Source organism: Poeciliopsis prolifica, unplaced genomic scaffold (assembly GCF_027474105.1).
Source record: "Poeciliopsis prolifica strain line A6 unplaced genomic scaffold, Auburn_PproV2 SCAFFOLD024, whole genome shotgun sequence".
NCBI classification, from domain to species: Eukaryota; Metazoa; Chordata; class Actinopteri; order Cyprinodontiformes; family Poeciliidae; genus Poeciliopsis; species Poeciliopsis prolifica.
The window spans coordinates 5782771-5808586 of record NW_026562399.1 but is presented as its reverse complement, the minus strand read 5'-3'; the positions used below and the strand labels follow the sequence as shown (position 1 = coordinate 5808586).

General features: G+C 38.3%; 1 protein-coding gene across 4 annotated transcripts in view; it reads right to left on the bottom strand.

The window, feature by feature from the left end:
* Positions 1 to 25816, bottom strand: part of ntm (neurotrimin) — a 224514-nt gene that overhangs the window by 17458 nt on the left and 181240 nt on the right. For all 4 annotated transcript variants that reach the window (XM_055046717.1, XM_055046716.1, XM_055046715.1 and 1 more), the window contains 2 exons: positions 11977 to 12209; positions 5475 to 5600 (listed from right to left, as the gene is read on the bottom strand). In XM_055046717.1, the coding sequence (XP_054902692.1) occupies positions 5475 to 5600; positions 11977 to 12209 (359 nt within the window). The remainder of the gene's footprint in view (positions 1 to 5474; positions 5601 to 11976; positions 12210 to 25816) is intronic.

The following is a 25816-nucleotide window of genomic DNA, read 5'->3' as shown; positions in this document are numbered from 1 at the left end:
TAAAATTGATTCGAGTTAATTAATCAAAACATTTTTTTTTTTACTTCATCTTCAGGGCCACCCAAAAAAAATAAAAAACTTTTATGCATTAAAAAAAAAAGTATCTCAGATAAGATTCGGTTAAAAAGAGAACTATTTTGAAATCTTCTGATAAGTTATGAGGTCAGTTTAATTATCTTTTTTTTTCTGTCACTGCTATAAAATGTCTTGCACTTCAGAGCCTCCATAGTTATCACATCCAGGTTGAGTGAATCAACAAGGCCCCCGCAGGTTTCTTTTTCTCAAAATGGGGAAAGAAAGCCTGACAATTTTGAATCTAAACCGCAGTATATACCTGATGGTTTTTTACTGTCCCTCAGAAGAAGAAGCAGGCACATACTCTCAGAAGTCCATAAGAAGATTAAAGCAGTATTTGAGTTTCTCAAAAGCCTCCAGGAGAATGTCAATAAATTCCATTTTATCATCTTCTGCTGCTAACGCTTTGTAAATAAGAGCATCCATTGATTCCAGCTCTGTTTGTCAGAGCATTTCTTGCTGCTTTCAGGATGGAAGTCCGAAATTCTTTCTCATGCAAAGACAGACGAAGAAGCGATTACAGCTCTTATTGTTTGGTAATATGTTTTGTTGCAACTAATGCAAAGAGAATTGTATTATGGAAACAAATGTCCCATTTGTAACGTGGTTTATGTTCATTGTTCTCCCGCAGCTATGTGTGACTCTCCATGTTTAAATGTTTTATTTATAATGCTTAGAGAATCAAAACTAACATTTGGATCAGATTTCTGTTACCGGTATAAATAAGCTATGCTTGAACAGACCACCTGAAGGGACATGTTATTTTTCAGTGACTATTTTTTTCATTCTGTTTTGTTGTTGTTTTGTACAGTAAATTTACTATCATTATTTTTGTTAACTTAAACCTGAGAGAAACCAGTCTTTTATAAAAAACCCTTGTGGTGATGTACATCTACTTCTGACACTCCCTTTTGGGCATTTAAGAATGTTTTAAAAGAGAATTGTCAGCTAAATAGACATCATGATGTCCTATTGAGATGGCCCGTATTAAGTCTAATTGCTTCACTACAGGCAAGCAGTTGAGCTGTTACACAATTCATATTTCCTATGGCGAAATCATTCTGGAACAAAGCGATCATGCTTAAAATGACATAAAACTTGATGAGGCTATTCTCTCGGCAGATCAATTCCCTATTTCAACTGATCAACATTTGACTCACTCATAATTGCAGAGCATCGCTCACCGCAAGCTATTTTGGGGATAGTATTGAAACTGGTATGTGTTGATCAAATACCTGGTTTCCAGGAAAATAGAGACAGATGCACTTTGCTTTTCATATCGCCATCTACTTTGCAAACACTACTGGTTCGCCTCAAAAATGCAGAATAGGGCATAGATGTGCAATATTCCTTACGAGTCATCTGAAAAAGGTGAAACTCATATATATTATAGCATCATTATGTATAAAGAGAAATATTCTAAGCCTTGTTTATTTTCATTTTGAAAATTTTGGGTTACAGAAAATGAAAACCCAACATTCAGTGTTTCGGAAAATTTAACATGCAGCAAATTGTCAGAACTCAAGACTCGTGGTATCACACCGTATCAGCAAACTAACAGAAAACACCTGCAAAGGTTTCCTGAGGCCTTAAATCGTCTCTCACTATGGGTCTGTGTAGGACACCATCATGGGGAAGACTGCCGATTGGACAGATGTCCAGAAGACAATCATGGGCAGAAAAGGTCACTGCTGAACCAGCTGGTTGTTTATAGAGTTCTGTATTCAAGCATATTAACAGAAAATTGGGTATAAGGGAGAAGTTTGTAAGAAAGATGTACCAGCAACAGAGAGAAGCACAGCCTTGAGGACAGTCAAGTGAAGTTCAACTCAGACAACACAAGTGTCACATTCTCTGTGTCTGAACCAGAGACAATGTCAGGTGTCTTTTCTGGGCTGAGCAGAAAACAGACTGGACTGTTGCACAAGTTTTCAGCAGAAAGTTAGTATTATGACATAAATGGGTCTCACAAAAGAACAAAAAACAAAAAGCAAGTATAACCCTACTGGTAACAATCTGTCTTGGCAATAGTTCAGAGTGAACATCACAAATCAAAAATTTCACCTCCGTAGGAAAAAAATCTGTGCACAGCTGGAGAGGTGTGTGTGAGCAAGGCAAACTTGATTCAACAGTATTGTCTAGCCACTCTCAAATAAAAGCCACCTGAGCCAAAACAAACTCCGAGAAGACCCAAACAAATAATTTTATATATGCACAACATGGAAATGTTTGGCCTTTGTGGCTTGTTGTTATAGACTCTTTCTATAACCTCCACCTTTTTAAATTAAGCTCTCTGAGTGTCTAATCTCTGCATGTTTGTTCTGGCTGCCCTGTTGCAGCCCGGCATAGCTGGCCACCTCCGCTGAAAACTATGCAGGTTGTGTGCTTTGCAGAGAAAACAGGAATCGCTTCTGATCCATCACAAGGCCTTAAAGCCAACTATACATCAAATGTGATGACCAGCTGTCCCAGTTCTCTTGAGTACCACATTGCTAGTCTGGAATCCTTTGGATAGCAGACAAACACACACATCACGTGTCTCATTATTTTTTAATTCACTCTTAAAACACACAGGTAGATCCACCCTGACTGGCCGTGGGCTGGATGTGTTACACAGAAGTTGTGAGATACTGCAACAAACATTTGGGCTCCTCCAAGAATTAGAATGCGCTGCTATGCTATTCTCTGTTTTTCTTATTTTCTTGTTAGGTTTCTCTGTCAATCCTCCAGTGTGACTGCTGACAAAAGAGCTGATGTGATAGGTATTGGTTGAACAAAAAACAGAAATAAACACACAATCCAGGTATGTAATTCCGAGAGCAAGAATCTGCTGTGTGGAAAATAAAAAATGAAAACATTTGGTAAAAAAAAAAAATAATAATGGTGACAAAGAATGTATAGTGGTCAGAATCCTTGAACCAGGTTGAAGTCTTACAAAAACACAATAAACATAAAAAAAAAAAGAATTTAAAAAACAATGCTTGTTGATGTAAACGTGGAAATAAAAACCATTTTGCTTAACGTCGCCACCTGTCACGTTTTTGAAGCATGTTTGATGCTCTTAATGCATTCCTCTTCTGAATATTTTTTGCATAATGCAGTGGAATTCACAGATTCACCACTTTTCTTTGTCATACCCATCTGAACTAAATCTGACCATCTGACTATTTAGGAAAAATTAGGAACTAAATGTCGAAGCTCTATTAGTACCCATAAGTAGTAGCCTTAGTTACTATCCAATCAATAGCAGCTAAGGCTAGCTAATAGGAGCTAAGGGTGGACATTTATTGTATTATTTGTCATTTATTGTGATACATTTCTTACCATGATAGGAATTTTTATTTAGTTACCAAAATAATTCCAATTAATAATGTTTCAAATAAAATGTAAATGAGCCATATTGTTGGGATTGTCAGTTTTAGTATCTTCTTCCCTGTTCAGAGTATCATTCAGTACATGTCAATAACTGTGAACATATGATTAAACAGTGACTGCATTCAATCTGGTGATGCAAATTGTTTTTTTTTTATGTGAAAAGAAGTAATTCATAGTCTTGTCACTTTTATCACTAAAGTGCTGCAAAATGTTGTGATCAAACATTAAGTCTCTATTATCCACCTGTAACAGTAACTGAATTATTTAATGACATTTTCAGCTTGTTTCAGTGTTAGAGCTGTCACTTTATATTATACCCTTTGACTCACAGCCTACATATTCAGAGTTTCTAAAATCATCTTTGAAAACAAGACATGAATTTATTACAGCGTAGTTAAGGCAAATGTAGCTCGGCAGACACAGTTTGTCAATAAAACAAGTCATTGAAATGAAAGAATCAGATTCAACTCGTTCAAAGCATATCGTGAGTCCACCAAATGAAAGTCAGTGTATGTACTGTAATTGCAGGAAAAAAAGAAGAAAAAAAACAGAGCAAGCTGTCCCAATCATCAATAAATTATTGATGTGGTTCTATTATAAAAAGCAATAATTTATTTGTCCTTGTCCTGCATCGGAGTCCTCTTTCTTTCCGCTTTAACCTAATTCACACCTCTCATTTCACTCTGTTGTCCACTCAACTGCAAAGCCTGCGTGACATAAATTTTATCACCCGTACCGGTACTGTAGAGGTGACTGTACAATACAGACAGAGACGAATGTTCTGTGCTTTCCTACTCGGTGGCATTCATAGATGCACTGCGGTATATTCAGGCCTTTAGGCTGTAACAATCTGTGCAGCGGTTTTAAATGCAAATTGCCTGTTATAGCCTCTCAACATCAGTCTATAAGTCTGAGTTTCCCTTCAAGATATGGCAGGAAAATCACAAGGGAAAAGGAGAAATCATTAGCTTTTCGACACACCGACCAGTTCAGTTTGAAGACAAAACAGAAACTGAGCGTTGGTCTATTGCTACGTTACTGATCTCTTTGTCGTTATGTACTCTTTCAGCATGTATTTGTTACATAAAGACAGACGCAAATAGGAATCTATATGAGAATTGTTGGTCTTTGCTATGAAAGTAAAGTGCCTCGCCTGCCCACCGTACACCACAACGGTCTCCCAGTTCATTAGGTTTATAAATGTAGCGCTTTAGTCATTTTGGAAAGAGAGAAATAATAAAATAAGTCTCACAAAGCAATCCACTCAACTGTTTTATTACACCCAAATCTATGTGTGAAAACAATTGGCTCTGATTTCCAGGGGAAACAGCTGGCACACAGTTTCTGATTCTCCAAAGAAACAATTACCGTCTCCTCTCGCCGCTTATCTCCTCCCAGGCAGGTTAGTCACATTTACACCATGTTAGCATCTCAACGCGCAAATTGTGGCTTAAATAAAGAACAGCAAAAGTGACACCACAGAGTTTGGGTTTTCTAAAAGCACATAAATGCATGTGTTTCTCCTAATTAGGCCACGCAAGGCTACACAAGCTTAGAGAACTGGCAGCCAAGTCTCAGTTCAATCCAATCTTCCTAAAGTAATAGAAGAGCAAACACAGTAAAAACATAGAAAGAATGAAAATGAGAAGGAAAGAGATTTGGCCACGACGCGCTACTTAAAGCGACGTCCCGCTCCGTTTGAATCCTCTTTCCTTTGTTCCATCAGTCAAACTGCACATAAAATATTTACGTCCATTCAGTTATACTAATTAATTAGGCCAATTACAACAGCGCCAATTTATTTCCCAGTAAATGATCGCAGCATAATGATGATCTGGAACAGGTAATGATGGGAAGTTAGTGAAGCGCAAAATCCACCAGGGGTGAGACAAAGTCACGGATAGATTTGAAAACACTTGGGATGTGGGGGAGAGTGAGAGACGGGAGCAATTTAAAGCACTAAAACACGAAGCAGGCTGAACAGCTCCTCTGTAATGTCACTCCTTAGCAGACCAACGGCTTACCTGAATTGGAGATAAATTTCCAGCTGATGGACGGCTCTGGTTTACCGCTGGCTTGACACATCAGGGTAACATTAGATCCCTCATTTACCACAATGTCCTTTGAAAAGTTGATGATTTTTGGAGGCACTAAGACAAAAAGAGAGAAAGAGGTTGCATCTGTTAGTAAATGGTTTCATGTATCTAAAAGTAACACTAGTTACTTTATATATATATAAATCTGGATTTGTTTACAAATGAAAAGTCTCTTAAAAGTGCAAAGATCCTTCTGTGACAAACTAAATTAATGAATCACTTTATAATAACTTATCACATTGCATTATTTGTCTAAGAACAAGAAAGACTGGGATGAGTTAACTCTTTCAGGAATTCCAGTCGAGTCAAATAAAACATTTAGTAATTAGCATACTTAAACATCAAACTATGGAAGTAAATCCTCAATTTTTTATTTTTTATTTTTTGCAGCAAAGCAAATTTATGGTAACTTAAAAAAATGTGTCCATAACAAGAAGACATTTGTTCATTGAAACTCATCGTCTTTATTGTGTAGTTTGCAACCTCAGTTCTCGAGGTTCCTCTTGACCTCTGCGCAAAAAGTCACTGCAATGTTTTATCGTTTCATTTGGAAGAAAAAGCATCTCACTTGATTTTGAAACAGTCCCAAGAAAATGTTCAATTGTCCTTATAACCTTTTTTATCTGACTTATATGCAGAGTTTGCAGGTCTAATCAGGAGCAAAAGATGCTCAGTTCTTCCATTAATTCATATTTGAACTGTGTATTCTTTACATTTTACAGTATTTTTCAGTATTTAGATGCTGATAGGCAGCCAGAGGAAAAAAGTGAGCCAGTAAGCTTGAATGCTTTTGAATTGCAAGTTCTGTTTATTTTCATTTATTCTTGCTGGAGGATAAAGACGTGTTCCACTTGATCTTAGTTATCCAAACACGCAGTGAAGTTGTTATTCAAGTTGGTTAAAGGACATTTTCCACCTAAGGAAACACAGCAGATTGCCGTTGACTTCACTGCAATCCCTTACCTTGAGCATGCATGTAGTGACAGCGGAAAGGAAATTTCCAGCAGAACCAGGCTTAGAGCCAGCGGTAATCTGCTATTACTGGCTAACAATTTGAGAACACAGAACATGCACACAAAAGAGAAACAGATCCAGGAGTACTTTCTATGTTACAGAGAAGTGAGGCGTTAATGGCAGCAGTAGTTTCTTTAGCGGCTTCATCAAGGAGAGAGACATGTCTTAACAGATAGACTCTGAGTCTACTTTAATGGATGAAAAAGAACACACACATTTAGTCGTGCCAAAAACTCACCCAATGGGTTTTTCTGGGAGTGAGATTGTCAATAAAGGGTGATGTAAGAACTAAAGTCAGCATGTGAGGTCTATAGTGTGTGGAAAGGGAACGTGTGTTAGTGCCCATTGGTGCCGGCATTGGACTGCTGTGACATCTACACACTCCATCTGCTGGGTAATTGCATAATACAGCAACTTGGCCTCAGCTACACACTTATCTGTGTGTGTAGCTAAGGCGATACACACAAACGGAATCAGCTGTGATTAATGTCCACTGTGTTGAAAAAGTGCCTTCGATGTCTTATGTAACATTAGCACGTGATTTTCATTGTCGGTTGTTCCGATGTTTGACAATGTTCAATCACAATCACAGCACCCACCAACATGGATGCACATCCCTGCTCCAGTTTTATCCAATTGGGACCATTCCCTGTTTTCGTTGGCCAGCACAGAAAACCTGGACCGAACAGAACAGCAGTGCAAATGTGTATTTTTATGAGGATTGTCAAAATCATTAAATTACATCCAGTTTGAGATTAAAGTTTTAAACTCATGCTGAACTCAACAGTTTGTTCAAAGCTTCAAAGTGAATGGCCTTAGTCAAATGTAGGTTTACCAAGAATATCTGCAGCTGCACTGTCATCTGTATTTGCACTCATCACCTATGAACAGTTTTGCACCTTAAGTGCATCTTTAAAGAAGGGTTTTTCTGCTCAAATTCACCAAAAGACAATTGATTAAAATAAATGTCCCAAATTATATTGACTTCCTGAAAGCCATGCAATTATGAAGATGACGAAGATACCAGACTAGAAACATGGACAGCTACAAAACATCTCTGACTGAACACACAGTTAGAGAGGCGTTTAAAGACACACAATGTCTTTAAAACAGCGTTTTAAGACAACACTATATTAATGACTGGTACTTCCTACCACCAACACTACTGAGGTGAATTTGTTGCCAACAAATCATTTTTGTTTTTGGACCTAAAGAGGAACGATGTAAAGTCAACACGCAGCTTCAGTTATTACAACTAAAACCTAGTGCTCAGGCCCGAGATCTAGAAGTAGTGATGGACTCTGAGCTGACCTGACCTACCACAGGAAGAACATCTCCAGGATTAGAGGACTGATGTCTTAGCAAGATCTAGAGAAACTCATCCATGCGTTTATCTTTAGCCACATTTGTTACAGCAACAGGGTTTTTATAGGTCTGCCTAAAAAAATCAATCCTCCAGCTGCAGCTGATCCAGAACGCTGCTGCCCGGATTCTCACTAAAACCAGGATGTTAGACTAAAACCAGGAGGTTAGACTAAAACCAGGAGGTTAGAACACGTCACACCAGTCTTAAAGTCCCTACACTGGCTCCCTGTAACTCAGAGAAATGAAACTTTAAAATGCTGTTAGTTCATAAATCACTGAATGGCTCAGCACTACAATAGATTAAAGATCTGGTGTTGTCATAGACCTCACAGGCCTTCTGGTTCTGCTCCCCCAGAACCAGGACCAAACATGGACACGTAGCATTCAGCTTCTATTTACCTCAAATCTGAAACAAACTACCAAAAAACTGCAAAACAGCTGAAATGCTGACTTCCTGTAAATCTAGACTATAAGCCCACCTGATCAGAGTTGCTTTTGAAGTCTAATCAATGAAGCATTAATCAATAATCTGATATGAAACTGTGTTGTCTAGCTTTGTATGTTTGTGTTTTTACAATGTAAGTCAATGCCTTGCTGCTGAAATGTGCCATAAAAAAGTTATTAGTATGATTGACGATTCAACATTAATTCAAGACAGATGCCAGGAATGGAGCACCTGAAGCGTATTGTTGATTCAGTGTTTAATCTCAACAGAAACTGGAAGCAGGATTACAAGAATATTAGCATATAGCAACATTTAAAAGGTGAATAACAGGGCAGAAGCTAAGTTCAGTGTGCTGATTAGAATTCCAAAAAAACAACAAACATGCACTTTTTCTTTGTTTTAATATTGACAAAGGTTCATTTCTTTGCCATCTCAGCTGCTGTTGGTGCATGGAAGTGTCATGGAAGTAAGAGCCTGCAGATGCAGCAGAGGCAAGCAGAGAAAGAAAGCTGCAAATTAATGTATTAAATTAGATACATTAATTTAATACATTAATAACAACGACGTTATTAATGTATTTACACAGTATTATGAATTATGACGATCAACGTGAAAAATGCTGACCTTGACGTGCTTTAGGGATGACGACACTTTTAAAAAAGTCGTGTCTAAGGGTGTTTTTTGTTTTTTTATTTATTTATTTTTTTTATTGAAAATGTTACAATTGTTTTGCTTCATGGAACATAAACTGTGGTTACATGTAAATATTTAAGGAGAGTTTAGCCACATTGAGACAATAGGGAAATTGTTTTATATATATATATATAAAACAATGTTCAGCAGACCAGTTTGTTAAAAGAGGTTTTTGTTTAGGGACATTGCTGCCTAGCCATCAAACATAAAAACCAAATCTCAACATAGTGTTCAAGGTTTCCAGACAAAAAAAAAGGAACACTGAGTGTGTATTGTTCAAGATAACAAGAATCTTCAACACACAGGCGTAGAGTAAGGACACATTATCTAATATTTTTGATTGTACTCCAGCTCAGTGTAAATGTTAAGATATTTTCTTTTCTTTTGTATCAAAAATATCCAGTTTTTTCTACTATGCCTATAGTCTGTAAAGATTTATGTAGCAAAACTGCGTAGTATGTAAAGGTAGGGAATAAAACTATATGACAGCAAACTGTCACTTCCTATTTCTTAAATAATGTAGCATGGTTTTGCGTTTTTATGACTTCCCTACATTAATTTTGTATAACAAGCTGGAAACAGTCGACAAATTCCAAGAATGTAATGCTATTCCCCATAATTAGGACCTCTGAGTTTTAAATTTGACATTTAATGTTAAACCTTTGGTGATGCCATGAGGAAGAACTATGGATTCTGAAACCATCTACTAAAAGTACAACTTTCTTGTTTTATAAGACCTCCTGCACAATTGGAATAGATAAATGGCTCTTATACATCCCAGGGGATGAAATAGTCAAAGAAATGGGCAAATCTATTGTTGTACCACCTGCAAGACCCACAAAGTGACCCTACATCTTTTATCATGGCTGCTCTTCACAGACTTTCTCAGCTACAGGGTGGGCCTGCTGTTATCCTGCTTTTTGCCGTTTCCAAAGCAACCGTAAGTGAGGACTGAACTCCAACTGCGATGTCAAGTCGAAGCCAGAAGCTCGTGCGAAAAAATGTAATTCATCATACACCAATGAAAAGTTCTTAGGAACAATGTAAAAATTTAAAAGAAATAAATTGCGCTCTTGCAATACTTTTTCCAGATTGCAGTATAATTTGCAGAACAGTCAAGCTACTCGCTTGCAACGAAGCCATTGGTAATGATGGCTAACCAATTAACTAACCAATAACTGTTTTCATGGCGACCAGAGCTTTCAGTTTTTCAGCCGGACAATTAACATGTAATTGTCAGGCGGTTTTGTTGAAAACGGGACAACGATGTCATACTGGTACAGCGAGTGGCTTCCATCGCTCTCATTCCATCCAGAGCATTTATCAAAACCGTGGATCACGGTTGGGCTCAGACAGAAGCCGTGGCGCCGAGAGCGGAGCAGACACATGGCAGCTGGGGAAGTCCACAAGGCGGGCCGAGCCGCCGCTCCCCGACCTACTCCTCACACACACTAGGTTCATCAGCAACAGGCTTGATGAAGTGGGGCAAACAAAAATGCCCGTCATGACTTTTGACTGCAAAAGTCAGATTTATCATGTTAAAGTGCCACAACTTTGTAATCATTGAGCTAATAACTGTGTCTTATTTCCTTCTAATGGAAACACGAGTTATGTCAGTCAGCTTTACAGAAAGTAGCAGCTACGATCAGCAAATGAAGCATTCCCGCTTCTACTAACTTCTATGTATGTTTCATTTAAACGAAGAGTAACTCATTCATAGCAATAGAATAAGGTGGAAAGTGAAGCACAAATAAAAAAAAGAAAATCCTAAACATAAATGGTTAAAAATATAAAAATTGCTCAGGGGCTTTTGACTGCTCTGCTTTCCTGATGCCTGAAGAGCCTGAGGAGCCTTAGCCTGATCATAATGAGGGAGAGACAGGAGGGGAAGCTTCATCTAAGATGTCAGTGGCAGAAACCTATACTCAGTTCACTTCAGTTCATTTGTAGAACGACAATTCACAACAAACGTCTCGAGGCGCTTTGCAAAAAAATTATTTCAAATCAATCACACCCATTCCAATTGATCTTAGTTATGAAACAGTGCAGTTTACTTGATTAATTATTCAAAACAATTTTAAAAAGGTTTCCATCAATGGAAACCCTGCAAATTGCTTAGTCCTTGACTTGCAGTATTAACGCCGCCTAGATGACCACGGACTTCGCTTTGTCGTCGACTTGTACAGCAATCCCTCATGCCGAGCATGCAGGTAGTGATTGTGGAGAGGAAAAACTCCCCCTAAACAGGAAGAGACCTCCAGCAGAGTCTGGATTAGTGCAAGCGCCCATCTGCCACAACCAACAGGGGGCTTGAGGAGAGAGCAATTGATAGGAGTTCTTCTTGTCAACTTCCAACTAAGTGTGCATGACGATGCACACCTACCTAACAGAAATTACAAGTACCCACATACATAAAATGTAATGCAGAAGATCAGCAGGTTGTTTCCAGTTCATCATTTCTACAACTGCACATATATAAAAGGTACTGAATAAACATAGAAGACGTGTTTTGTTGAAAGGAAGGCAAATATTGCTGTTGAGAAATCAGTTTCCATCTGCCTTCTTTGTCTACGTGTTTTATATTTGAACAAAATACACATGTCTGGGACTAAAGGTAGAGTATTTTAATTCATTAGTCTTGTGACTAATGAATTAGTCACAAGATAAATACACCAGTTAATGGTTCAGGTTTGTCAGATCCACTTCAACATGTACGTATATTTATGATTTGTGCATTTATACTTGGTGGCTAACAGTGTGTATAGAAATGACTGGTAATCAAAAAGTATTTTTAATTCCTCCTGATCTCCTAGTTTTATGTGTTTCTCTGGTTCCAAGTTGACATTATTGGGTGTTCTTCTTGGTAATTCACACACACAACAATAGCCAGATTGCTCTTAGATGTTCATTTACCTTGGACAAGAATATGTACTGAGGTTGTTCTCAGCCCTCTGCTTGTCTGGACTGCGCACACATACTGCTCTTCATCCGTCATGTCCACATTTTCAATCTTAATGGTAAACTCCTCCTGGTTAAGGGTCACCAGACTCACTCTGGGATCAACTGACCATTTGTCTTCCCCGGCATAAAGTATGCTGGAGTGGTTCACCCATGCTGTGTGTGTCACATCATCTCCCAGTTCACACCTGCGAAGAAGAACAAGAAAATGATATAAAAATTAAAAAACAGATGGGCATTTTTATATCTGCATGTCAGTCTCAGTCTGTTGGGCACCATTGAACTAGAATATTCAAAAATATCAAAAGTGTTTCAAAACACAAATTAATAGGTATCTAGACAGTATTTCATTTGAATTCCTTTACATAAAGTGTTACCCTTTAACAAACAAGCAGTCTTTCATTAATGGTCGTGACATTGTAACTTCACTGCTAGACCTTTGCTATTGCCTGCAGTTGAATGAAAGACCTTCCAAAATTATAAAAAAAAAAAAAAAAAAACTAAATAAACTTAGAGGAACTGAGCAATGTATTTGTGTCAAGCTTTCTGTTTAATCAGAGAGGGTCAGTGACATGAACAGCTTCCCGGCATCATCTTTCAGTATCACTGTGATGAGAAACGGTGGGGTCATAAAGCTGCTGCTTTGAAGGGAATGAGCGTATATAAGACTGCACATATGAGGAGGTAGTAGGAGGAAGTCTCTAATGGATCTTTTGTTGAGCGCTACATACTATGCAAGCTAAGTTTCCTACGCTATTCATTCTCTCTTTTTAAACTGTTACATAAGACACTTCTTCCCGGCGCCCCATTTACGGAAGTGTAAAAAGCTTTTCAAGTAGATGTGACAAAATGAGCCACACTTTGTGAAAAATCCAATTCAGAAGTATAATTTCGTTGCTACAGCCTTTGTGCATAATCATAGTGTAAGTACCAAACTGCATGTACCATAGGAAGAGATATACTGAAAGCAATGCATCATTTACAAAAAGTCCCATATCTTGATGTACCCATGAAACACAAGAGAACAAAATAGGGATGATGTCGGTAGGCGTTTGCCCCTGCAGTTGTTGGATCGACTGTTCGAGGCCCCGCCCTGTCCCTCTCCGTTATTGTGTCTTTGGGCAAGACACTCCAGCCGCATCGTCTGCTGGTGTTGGTCAGACGGGCAGGTGGCTCGATAGAGCAGTATCACTTCTGTCAGGGCAGCTGAGGCTACAACCCAGCAGCTCACCATCACTTTGAAACCGTGAGTGAATGGAAATGACTGATTGCATTGTAATGCGCCCTCAAATATCTGATGTCATTTTATGATATTTAAAGTAATGAATTCTCTTTTCGCAGAATAAAGCAACAACTTTATGGTGAACAAGCAATTTTACTTGTATAACTTTGTGCATAATCATAGTGTAAGTATCAAACTTACACTATGACCGGGAAATCTCACATAAGTCTATAAAACTGTACAGATCGCACAGGTTAGATACACTTGTGAGCATTTTAAGATGACCCAATTTTTAAAAAATTTACGCTTGTGCTGGAATTTAACCGAGAAATGTAAACATCGCCATCTACAACATTAGACGTACTGGTATCACAATCGCAACAAAAACTGACAACAACAGAGCAGGAAAATGTAGATTCACTTTAAAACATGAGATGTTTGAAGGAAATTTGGAATTATATGATGTACAGTAATAATAAGGGACAAAATCAGGTATATACAAGAGAACAATGGAAACATGCACAATACAATCTATAAATAAAATACTTATGCCAGCAATTACATGTATATTAACTCTTTTAAGTTTGCAGATTCACTAGGTATACAGAAATGTAAATCTGCTTTACAGACAACTGAGCTCATTTCTTCTAAAAAATAAAACTGATAGCCATTCTACTTGCCTGTCAGCCTCTCGCTCAATTTTATTCTAAATTCATGAAGAGCACCGCAAGGTATTATTTTCCCATCTCAGTTCACATAAAATTCTGGTTCAATGTGCTTCAAATCTTAATGAAGGAGAAGCGTGTTGGTGCATTAGGCAGACAGACAGAAAGATATATAAAAGGATATTTTTTTTTTGTGGCTGCTGTTTAATTTATAAAGTTATAAACCAATTCATGTGATTGGGGGTTGACACTGTTCTGGCCTGAGGTTTTAGACTCATTTTCAGCCCGGTTGCCTCAGTAAGCTGTAAATCGGCCCCAAAATGAACCGAAGCTTCCTGGCACGTCAGAGAGATCATGCTGAGGATAAAATAACAATAACATCGTAACAAAACATAACAGAAGAGCAAATATATTTTTTCTTGAATAAAAAAAATCGATAAAACTGGAGTACTTGTGTCCCCAATATCAATGTGATGTATAACTTATCGTGTATTTCTTGTGTAAACTTTGCTTACTGTATTCAGCTTTAAGGGTTTTTTACTGCTTTTTTCAACATTAAAAGCTTCTTCGAGTTTTTGTTTTTTTCAGCTCAATATTCTCAGAAGTGTCTCCAGCAGCTTTCACCGAGACGTTACTGCATTCTTCTTGGTGCATTGACCACTTTACCATCAAAGCCGTCTGTTGCTAAGTGCACACCTTCCAGTGGCTCATTGAAAAGTTGCACTGATCTCTGCTATGGAACTTTGCTGCAGACAAAGAGATGCTCCATGACCTCTGACCTGTTTGGGTCGCACCCTGGAGTTTAATGTTCAGTCCCTACTCTCTTTTTGGTTCTTAAAAGCATCTTGTTTTGATCTCGTCCTTTCCTGCACTTAAGAATCCCATGAGCTACACAATCAGTCTTCATACTGCCATTGGCTTTGTATTGTCTGGAGTCTGACAGAAAAATAAAGTACTTAAATGATCTTTGCCAGATCAGGTTACGTGTAGCCGTGACATCAAGTGTGCTCGTTATCCATAACTCTTTCCTGTTGATTTCGCTTGATGTTTTTTTTTTTTTCCATCTCTTTTCCAAGTGATTTTTGCAGGTATTTTGCAGCTTTGCATCAGCGTTACACCTGTTCCCATTTGAAGCCTATCATAGTAGGAAGGAATTAAATAGCGGAGTGCAACATGAACTAGCGCCAGTCTGTTTCAGGACTAATGCAAAGACACACAAGACAGAACAATTTACAGTTTCTAATTTGTGTGCTCAGCCGAGAGAAGCATGCCTAAATTCTAATGCTGTATTGACAGGTCAGTTGCTGTCAAATGCACGAAATAATAAAGTTAATATTTATTATGTTCTGTGATAAAAACAGAACAGAAAGTAACTCAGCTTGTACAAATTGCTTTTGAAAGTTATTTCTCCACACAAAACCATATCCATGACCTTCGCTCAAGCAGAGCAAAGGTCATGCAGTTCAGAGTAAAATATAATTTCAACAAAATGTCAGCATTTGAATGCACAAATTGCACAAAATGATGGCCTTAACTGGTTTTGTGAAATTGTCTGCTTACAACTTGAATGTCCACTTTTGCATAAAATCCATCCTGCGGTTAGTGACCGGGTTTTTAAATGTCAGGAAATACAATTTCCAGCGGATTTTTGAAACAAACATATTCTTTGTTAGGTCACAGAGGTGAACCGCCTTTAAATTAAAACATTGCCTGATTACCCTTTGTTATAGAAGAGATATAAAGGTCATGCGTTCATATTAATGTTCTGTGTCTTTCACCATGCTCTCTTATCTGACTTTGAATGTGGGAACGCCTGTCGGTGCCAGACGCTGGACAGGCCAGTGCGAGCATTTTAGAGAACGCTAATCGACTGGCGCTTTCCCAAGTTTACACAAAATGGTATGGAAAAAAGAGAAAACATCCAGTTGCAAAAAGGCCTCATGACGTCAGAAAGAAGTAAAATGGGAAAACTGGTTTGAGACGACAACAGCAGCTCAAACAACCCCTTGCTGAGGCTTTTCATTGAGGCTATAAATATACTCATAAATGTACAATATTGAATTTCACGGTGCTCTGAACTAAAAAAAAAAAAAAAAGAAGATTGCTCAAACAGCATAATATTAGTTTCTTTCTGTTCATTTAAGCCGCCTTTCTGGCATTCCAAATGACAAAATTATCCATGACTGCGGTAATTGATGAATAGATTACGGATCAATTATTTGGAGAATTCCAAAATTCTCCAAATGAACCATTACTTTATTTTACTTATAAAGTAACGCTTTACTGGTCAAGACTAATACAGAATTACAGTCTCAAATTAAAGTTTTGTCTTCAGTAAAATGGTATTTGGAATCAATATCAAGCTTGTCAATTAGTCTAAACTAGTTTGAATTTAGAGCTAATTTGCCTCTTAATCTTAATAAGCTCAAACTAATTGACAATCTAAATTCCTCATGGCTTAAATCTGTTTTCTCCATATTCACAATTCGTACTGATGCGCTTCAAACAGAGCCACAGTCTTTTCCGAAGTTTTATAGCTTCTTTGCGCTGCAATGTCAATATTAAACCAAAGTCTTGCAGGAAAGTTTGAATTGTTGAATCCAAACCATGAAGAATTAAGACAGTCGTGAAAGCACAACGGGGTTCAACCTGGTAGTGGCATGCTGCATCTAACGGAGTTGTGGGTGAGTGTGTGATTTCTTTCACACCAAGGTGAAAAAAGTATCTAGTTTGTTTCACACCCTTAGTGAGAGAATATGTGTCACAGCAAGACAGGCAAGTTCAGACTGCCTACAGTCTCTTGCGCTCACTGATCAGAACTGGCCTGCTATGATTAACATGTTTTCATTTTACACCAAGCAGAAGGTTTAGCTTCTGCTTTTGCTAATCATTGGAAGACATCAGGAGAGAGAAAGAGAGCAGAAAAACTGTTGTGCCAACTCCAGTCCTCCAGTATCATGCAACTTTTAAACGTGTGCTTCTGCACACCTGGGTTCAACATTAGCTCATTAGCGGAGCTCCAAACAGCTTGATTGCTCTATGTCTGTAGAGCAATCAAGCTCTTTTCAGTCGCCATTTCAGTCAAGCATGCAGGACAAGGGACACATCTCTAAAAATTGCAGGACTTTGGCCCTCGAGAACTGTGGTTTGAGATCATGACTTAGCAGGGAAGTTTGCATTCTAGCATTCGTATGGAGAAAACACACAAAAAAAATAAAAATTACAACATTTAATTGTTTCAGTAACTGCTGGCAAATCAAGCAGTTACTTGGACATCTTGAAATGGTGGAAGATCTCTGGAAGTGTTTGACCAGAACATCCCACCTCATAAATTCTTCTGGTTAAGCAAGTAGCTCAACTCTGAATGGGTTAAAACTTTACAGTTGCAACACGGGAACTTAATCAATATCAAGTGGGTGGACTGTGCTGCTGCTAACCTTGAACGGTCGTAAAATGGGTTTGATATATTCAGAACATGTCCCTGTCAAAACACCCACACAAAGGTGAACTTTTCAAACCTGTATTTTTATTGTATTGCTTAAGAACATTTCAGCAGGTATACAGTTTCACCTCAGAGTTATATCTGTTCCCATTTGAAGCCTATCGTAGCAGGTAAACAATCAGACAACAGAGTGCAACCTGAACTAGAGCCAGTCTGTTAGGGCTAATGCAAAGATTCGCAAGACAGAAAACCTCGCACTGGGTCCAACTCCTAAGGATAATTTACAGTTTCTAATTTGTGTGTGTTGCAGAAAGAAGCTGGCCAGACAAAATGCACTCCTGCCTAAATTCTGATGTTATAACCATCTCTGTCAGTTCCCATAGCTGCCTTGCGTTGGTTCTGTACCCAGGCTATCACTGATATTCCACTGATCATCACAGCAATTGGGATCATTGGACGAATTCTACGACTACTTTGATCATTTCCATTCCAACATGGTTTAATTTTATGGCCACAATAACATGAACAGACCGTAACAAAAAAATGACTTCTAGTCATAAAAGTATAAAGGAAGAATTTGCAAATCCCTCTTGGATTTTTTTTTTTACACTTTTTGTTGCATTCACAAATCAATAATGATCAATAAAATGATTTTTTTTTTTTTTTGCAAAAAAATATTTAACATGAAAAATTGATTGCTTAGATATTCACTCCCTTCAAGTCACAATTTATTTGACACAGCACAGCTAGGAAGGGTCTCAGTCAGGCTTACATTTTTCAGACAAAGCTTACTGACATTGTGTTGTCAGCAAGCACCTCGTGTTGCCGCCCCCCCTCCTCCAACCCACTATGTCTTCCTGTGGTCTGTTCTCTCCTGCACTTCCTGTGCCTGCAAGACGTCTCCAAAGGCGGTATCTGAACTCAGCTTGCCTTGCATTCCAGGAATTTCTACTGTAACAGTGATGGACCACAAATGTGTTCAACTTTGAATCGCAGGAGGAAGCAAATGTCTAAGAGGGTAAGGTTCCCCGTTAAGTAGAAAAGTCCAGAAATGCTGACAGGTGCTCTGCCAGTGATGAACAACACAACAGTGTAAGATGCGCTACAACATGTGACGTGGCTGAGGCCGGCGCATCGAGCTTGTTGTGTTTGTGGCCCCTTCTACAAAAATATGTATGAAGGAATCCAGCTTCTAACCTTTTATATGTACAGCATACATTATGTCAGCCACAAGTTGTCGAATGTCACAGCATCTTATAGCGACACTTTGAGTGAACTGAGTCTCTTGTGAACGATCCGTTCACGAGAGCCATTCATCGGCTCGCAGGGTTGATTCGTGCAGAACGGCGCCTCTTCCAGCCTGAAATATAAAACTTTTACCGAATTTAGGACTTTAAATTGGCTGTTTTGCTTTTTATTTATTATTTACCTCTTGTATTGTTTCTTTATTCCGTTTCACATGCTTCTTAATTGTTTATTTGACAGATTGGAAATCCATGGGCATTCTTGTTAAGCCTTTTGCGTCAAGTTAAGGATCATTTTGCTTTCCATTAGGCCAACATACCCGTCTCATTTAGTAGACGACACAAACACTCTGATTTGTACAATATATATGACTCACTCACATATTACATCAAAATACAATATAATTTAATGTAAGATAGTGACTTTGGGTTGTTGGTTTTGCTACCCATTAAGCTTTCATTCTATTAAACCTAAAACATTTTCTATTTAAAGTCAATAGTTTCTTACCACTAGTGTTGAACAGCAACACTGTTCAGCCAGGAATAAAACAGCTTGTCTAAGGTGAATTGTATTGTTATTGTGGGAAGGTCAGCCGCTGTGATGTATATTAAAAAGATTGCTGAAATTGACCCTGACTTTTTCCAGCCCCTTGTCATGAAGCCCAGTGGTGTTGGATCCTGGCAACCAGAGTTGTACAAAATTGCAGAAATGCAAAGTTATGCTTGAAGATCAGCTGAAAGACAAATATTGTCGATTCATTCATGTTTCACCTTATGCGTTTTAAAAAGAAAGAAAGGCCTGTTTGAATGTCAGGCGTGCAGTTCTTGTTACGACATTAGTTTTACATTTTGCTTACAATAAGGAAAAGCTGTCTCATCAGACCAAATGTGTGATAATTAATCAACTTATAGATTCATTTGCAGTGTAAGCTTGAAATGAAACGGGTCAACTGTTTTGGGTTTCCATTTGCTAGCTTATCACAAACACCTGCAGGATTTCTTCTGTCCAATCCTCTGGACAGAAGTAGTTTAGCTGAACTCCAACACACTGAATTTGTTGACCACAAGCCACTTTTTAGCCAGACTTGCTTCGACTTATCGTCCATTTGTAACACCAGTTTGTGTTGAAACTTTAAGGGTCTGCATGATTTATTTACATCTTGCTGCAGCATTTTCCACACAAAGTTCTTTACTTTTGCTGTTGCTTGTTTTATAAGGAGCACAAGAGCACCGGCAGCAAAACACCCACACAGAGACCTTGTGTGTTTAGGATTAGGGCCCAGGGCATTTATGATTAGAGACAATAGCTCTAACCACAACTTCCCATAATAATATTGTAAAATATTAAATTTAATGTGCTATAAGTAAAATATTGCAATTTTGAAGGGATAAAATCCACCAAAACGGCAAAAACAACAAAAAAAAGTTTTCATGCAATTCGCAAAGAAACGTGCAAGGAAAAAAAAGCAAAGACGTTAAGAATTGGTGGACTGCATTTCAGATTTTATTCATGCACAGTAGTCCACTGTTCCACAAACAGCTCCACGGACACAATGCTGCTCTAGTTTATCACCCACTAGCTCAGGGAGGTCACTCACGGGTGATGTAGCTGAGTTCGATTTGGCCTCTTCCCCTCTCTGGGGAGGCCCTTAAACGAGAGGAGGAAACATTTCTTGGAGAGGATATAATTTGTCCCGATGGAAATGCTTTGGGTTCAGAGCAACAGGCCAGGCCGAGATGTACTCACACACAGGTAGCCAGGGTTTAAAGAGAGTTCTTATGATGACACATAAACATTAGCCCGTTAGCAGCCAGAAAGTCACCCTCCTCCCACTCACTTACACTTTGTTTTCACAAAGGTAAAAATATAGAAAACATGCAAGACAGTGGGACAAAGGCAGCAACCCCTCTGACGATAATCATAACTATCTGTCTGTGTGTGTGTGCTCTGTTAGAGGCTGTAGACGCTTCCACTAATATTAATGCAAATTTTGGGACATGTTGTAGAAATGGTTTCTTATGGGCCACAGAAGGTCTGGTAACTTAGCAATCACAAACTAAACTGTTATCTTTTAGCTCCAAACAAAGTTATCAGATACAGAGGAAAGAGTGTGAAGTGTTGTGATTTCCAGAGGAGATTTCACCCTATAATATCTTTCTTTTTCACAGCACCCTGACTTCATTACTCAGTCTCTGTGTCAGAATATTCTTAACGTGTTACATTTAGCTGTATCTGTTATTAGACATCACTAGTCTGGACTGGCAAGACCAGTCGAAGTCTTCAGTGGAAATATCCAATTTCCTGCAGCAGCTAAGAACATGAATGTACAACAGTAATGTTTCGAAGCAAATTATATACTTACCAAAAATATACAGAGAGAAATTCCTTGTTCTTACAATGTTTAAATTATTCTATAGTAGCCAATTACTAAATACACATTATACATTTATTTTGTATTTATATTTTTGGTGCAACCACCTAAAGAGGAATAATTGACTTTTTTATGTAACAACACATAAATTAAGGCGGTAAAGGTTCTACATCTGGCCCAGGGTTCAGGCTCTGTACAATACAAATGGGACTCAAGCTATTGTTTAAAGAAAGTCATAAGAAGTCTAGTTTGCATTTACTTCAAGCCATGTAGCAAACACAGCAAATGTGGAAGAAGTTGCTCAGTTCGAATGAGACCAAAATTGTAGTTTTTACCCAACGTTGTCAGAATTGAAGCTGATGTTCAGAGGAGCTCTCACCCAGTTTTGATCCTTATACAGATTTATTTGACCATTAATCCAGCCGTCACCATTTCTTGACGCTTGCCCAAAGACGTAACGTAGCAGCTAATCATGTGATATTTGAGGTGCTACAGTGCTAGCAGTTAGGATTTCCAGGTCCTTGATCGCTTAAAAAAGCGTTGCTGGTTTATTTTCCATCGCGACCTCATTACCCACTGCTGCATCACGGGGAAAGATTTCAAACAAACAAGAAAACAAAGAGACTGCTGGCAAAGTGCACGGTCAGGGAATCAACAACTCTCTGTTGTAATTATCCGGCATTCAGCGGACTCTCACACACCGTTCCGCCTATCAGCTGCCCCGACGAGCCCTGTGAGCGGTAACACTGAATCTGGGTCAGTACCGGCCATATCAATAATGACGTATGCAGTTTGAATTATTCTGGGTGGATGCCGATCGATAGTGCACCGTCGTCAGGCACTTACAGTCACCCCTGGCCTCTGCTGATGAGCATCGATTCAGAATTAAGTGGACCTAAAAGTGACGGGAGAGGAGCCGTGGTATCTGGAGTGGGTAAAATAACTCCCAGAGAGTAAACATGGAGCAGTGTGGGTATTTATCTGTCCAATACCAGCGTGTTTGGTTAGACAGAGAATTAAAAGGAAAGCAGGCAACAACAGCCATGTTTCACAGCTTTACCAGTCTCTGCAGACACAGAAAAGAAAAAAGAGGGAAGAGAGAGAGAAACCTTCCAGCAGCTAAAGGGCATATTTCAGCATATTTTAACGTCAGAAAACCTAAAAATTCAATCCGCGCAGCTTCAAATTCAAATGATGCAAATTCCACTTCAACCATTCCCTAGTTCTAATACAATGCTTTCCAATTATGTTCATAATACCAAATGGCAAAGTGTGATCTGCATTTCTAGCAGCATCGAGTCATTATCTTTGCCACAGAGTGACGGAATCAGAACCAGCTGGGTTCACACTGGTATCGTAGTCATAACTGGCGTCTTTTAATCATCAGATTAAGAAAAGCGAGGGCGGATTTCTCACGTGGACATCGATTCCAAGCACACAGTTGAGGAAAAGCTAACAGAACATCAGAGTCCAGAGACGTGGGCCCCCAGCAACTTGTAAGAGCAAGAAAGAATTCAATCAAAATTACCATAAAGCAATAAAAGTGAATGGTTTCTCCATTTAAAATGAATAAGCTGTAATTGCAAAAAAAACAAGAAAGTACTTTTTAAAGAAGAACAGAGACAGTTTCAGTGAACATAATATTTACGCCATGTATCATTTTACTTAATCAAACACAGTTTAATCACCCAAACCAAATCCTTGCAGCAAGGATGTCCAGGGTTTAATCCTGATCCTCGGTCTTTCTGCAAAGACTCTGCCTGTTTCTCCAGTGCATGTGTCTGAGTATTACAACACTTTCTCTGGCAGTCCAAAAGGATAAGTGTTTGGTTAATTGGTCTCTCTAAATTACCCTTAGGCGTGAGTGTGTCAGGTTGTTTGCAGTCACTATTCCCCCCACCCCCAGCCTCTTATTATTTAGTCCTGATAGATTATAATAGACTTTATGGATATCAATATGTGTTGTGTATTGTCAGGACTCCAAATTAGATTTATCTGAAAAAATCCTTAGGAATGTTGCTAACCTCTGACCGCACGTGGGTGGGTATTTTTTTAATTGGCCAAACGCTCCGCGGGCAGTTTCCCTTGAAAGATATTCATATAAAACGTTCGTGCGACTCCAAATGTAGACAGTGCTTTCTGAAAACGTAAAATTGAAGTTCACATGTTCATACAGCAAAAACGTTTCCTGTATCAAATGAGTTAATCAAATCTCAGCAAACAGTCATTTTCTAGCAAAAGTTTCTACTTTTTCCTGGGACGTCTGACCACCGAACAACAATTAGCTAAATCATGACTGATTCCCAGCCCGTTTTCAACAGGCCAACGCATTGGCTGTCCAGTGGTGACCAATTTGTTATCCTACTGTTGTGTTTTTTTTTTCTTTCCCTCTCTTCTGCCAAAGGATTCTGCTATCACCTTGAAAGATTGATTCTGATACAGTGGGCAGTTACACTCGGCGCCTCAGGGTCATTGGATGAAGAACAAGCTGTTGTCTGGCCTGTAATAATTGGCAGTGGGAATTAGTTAAGAAGGCCAGAGTCTGCAAAGAGCTGATAATGTGCACTGGAGTAAAAAATGAGAAAAGGAGGGGAGTGGGGGTTGAGGAAAACTGTCAGGACGGTAATGAATCAATCTGTAAAGTTTGGAATGTATTCTACACTGCACGTCGTTTTGTCTAAAAACACTGCTCTCTTATTCTAGGGTCAGGCGCTACATAACATACTCAAATATCCCAGTCTACAATTATATTTGAATAGCGGAATAAAGTGAATTCTTCTTGTTTTTTCTGTTCATGTTTGTCCCTGAAACAGTCACGCAAAATCTTGTTTTCTCAGTTGCAAAATATTTGGCGGAAATGCAGTTGACTAATTGTAGGAATAGTTATTTAATTGGTCCACATAACTGGATTTAGAAGGAAGGGGAAAATAAAGTTAAAATGAAAATGCTAGGATTTTTTTGTTGTTGTTGTTCCTCTTTGTAAATTATTATGATAATTAGTCATTTGATTTCCCAAGAAATCTCTTCCAGTTTTTGACTCTGTGAAGGTAAACCATTGTTTCTTACACGTGGCTGAATCAGTGTTTTATTCTACTGCATTTTTGTGAGCGTTACTGAAGATGCATCAACTTTTCCAGTGGAATGCTTTTTTTATTCCTCATAAGATAGATTCTTTTCTTAGCATGGTGGCTAAACTTGGAACTTGAAACTTGTATTTGGGGAATGTCCAATAGAGACGATAATTTTGTTTTAAGTTATTTTGAGTACTTGCCTTGCAATTCAAGGACAAAGTAAGGTCACTCATGTTGAGTGCAGCCCACTAAACTCTAAGTTGCCCACTCATCTGTGTGACTGGCTAAATGGGACTCTAGCATAAAGCAATAGTGGTCAATGAAATTCAAGAATCAGCTCATAGATTCATATTGTTACATCACATTTTCATAAAAAATATCAAAATGCTTATTTTTTTTAGTTCAATTTGAACATTTCACAAACATAAAAATATGATTTTTCCAAGGTTTCCTTAGACTGATGCACATCTCCAGTGTTTGTCTTATCCTACCAACGTACTGAACTCAGATGAAATGACTTGAATTAAACTGAACTGGATCAAATTGACTGTATCAAGTAGGTTAAATTGGACTGAAGAGAATTCAGTCCCATCAAGAAACAGTTCATCTTGCCTTCTTAGATACTGGACTCTCTTGTTTTCTAGAATGATAGGATATCTGTATGTGGACTGTCCGTTATTATTGGCTAGATTTATTTCCCTAAGCAACACCATAGCAGATGCTTCCTGTGCAACCACATAATTTACTATTTCTATGCATTTATAGCAATGAAATTAAATTTAATTGAGGTTAAGACATCTAAGTTAAACTTTCTGACTTTTTTTTTTTTTTTCTCTGCAACCTTCTCCTCAAACAAAAGATCGCTACCTACCGGCAGACTTAATTTTGTGTGTTTATCATGAAGCATCAGAGCAACGCTGACAGCTCAGCATTCGTACATGTTTCAGTCAAACCACTGAACTCTGTGAAGGCTTACTTAAAGCCCTGGAGCCCTGAGTCCACAGAGGGTGTCCAAGTCTGAAAGCCCTCAAAATGTACTTTCAGAGCAACTAGAGAAGTATTGCTTGACTACACTTCAGTCAACTTTCAGTGGGTGGACATCTAGATGGAGGGCAAATCAGACAACGCAATTTATTATATTCTCACCCCCACAACAGTGATGAGATGAGATTCATTTATATGTCCAATATGTTCATAATACTTTCTGCTATGCCCAAAGCTTTTCCAGGATACATATATATATATATATATATATATATATATATATATATTATATATATATATATATATATATATATATATATAAAAAATATATAATAAGAATTTTCAAAAAAAATATTGATTTGATATGGGAAAAAGTTTGAAAGTGTTTGATTAAATCTAAACTTTCATTATAAAGATCTAACATTCAATCCCACTGTTCAGTGCTGCACACACTAGTTTCTCCCATAACTTAGCATTTAATGGTTATGATATTCTACTGGGAAGTAGTCCTCACTAAGTCCTTGAACATGAATGCATGAAACCTAAAACACTCGATGTTTAAACCCTTAAAAACAGACTTTTCAGCAGAGCCTCCAGCAGAGGCCTCAGGGCTGACCCAGAACTCACTGCCAGACCCAGATAAGGACACACTGATGAGCTGAAGAGTGCACTGCGCGCTTAAAATTTAGAAATTGTGGCTCAAAAGGAGCAAATTCTTGTGATTACAAGTTGTCATGTGTATAGTATTTTTGGCACAGTTCATGCATTTTACTAATTTTCTCTTGGTGGAAAAAA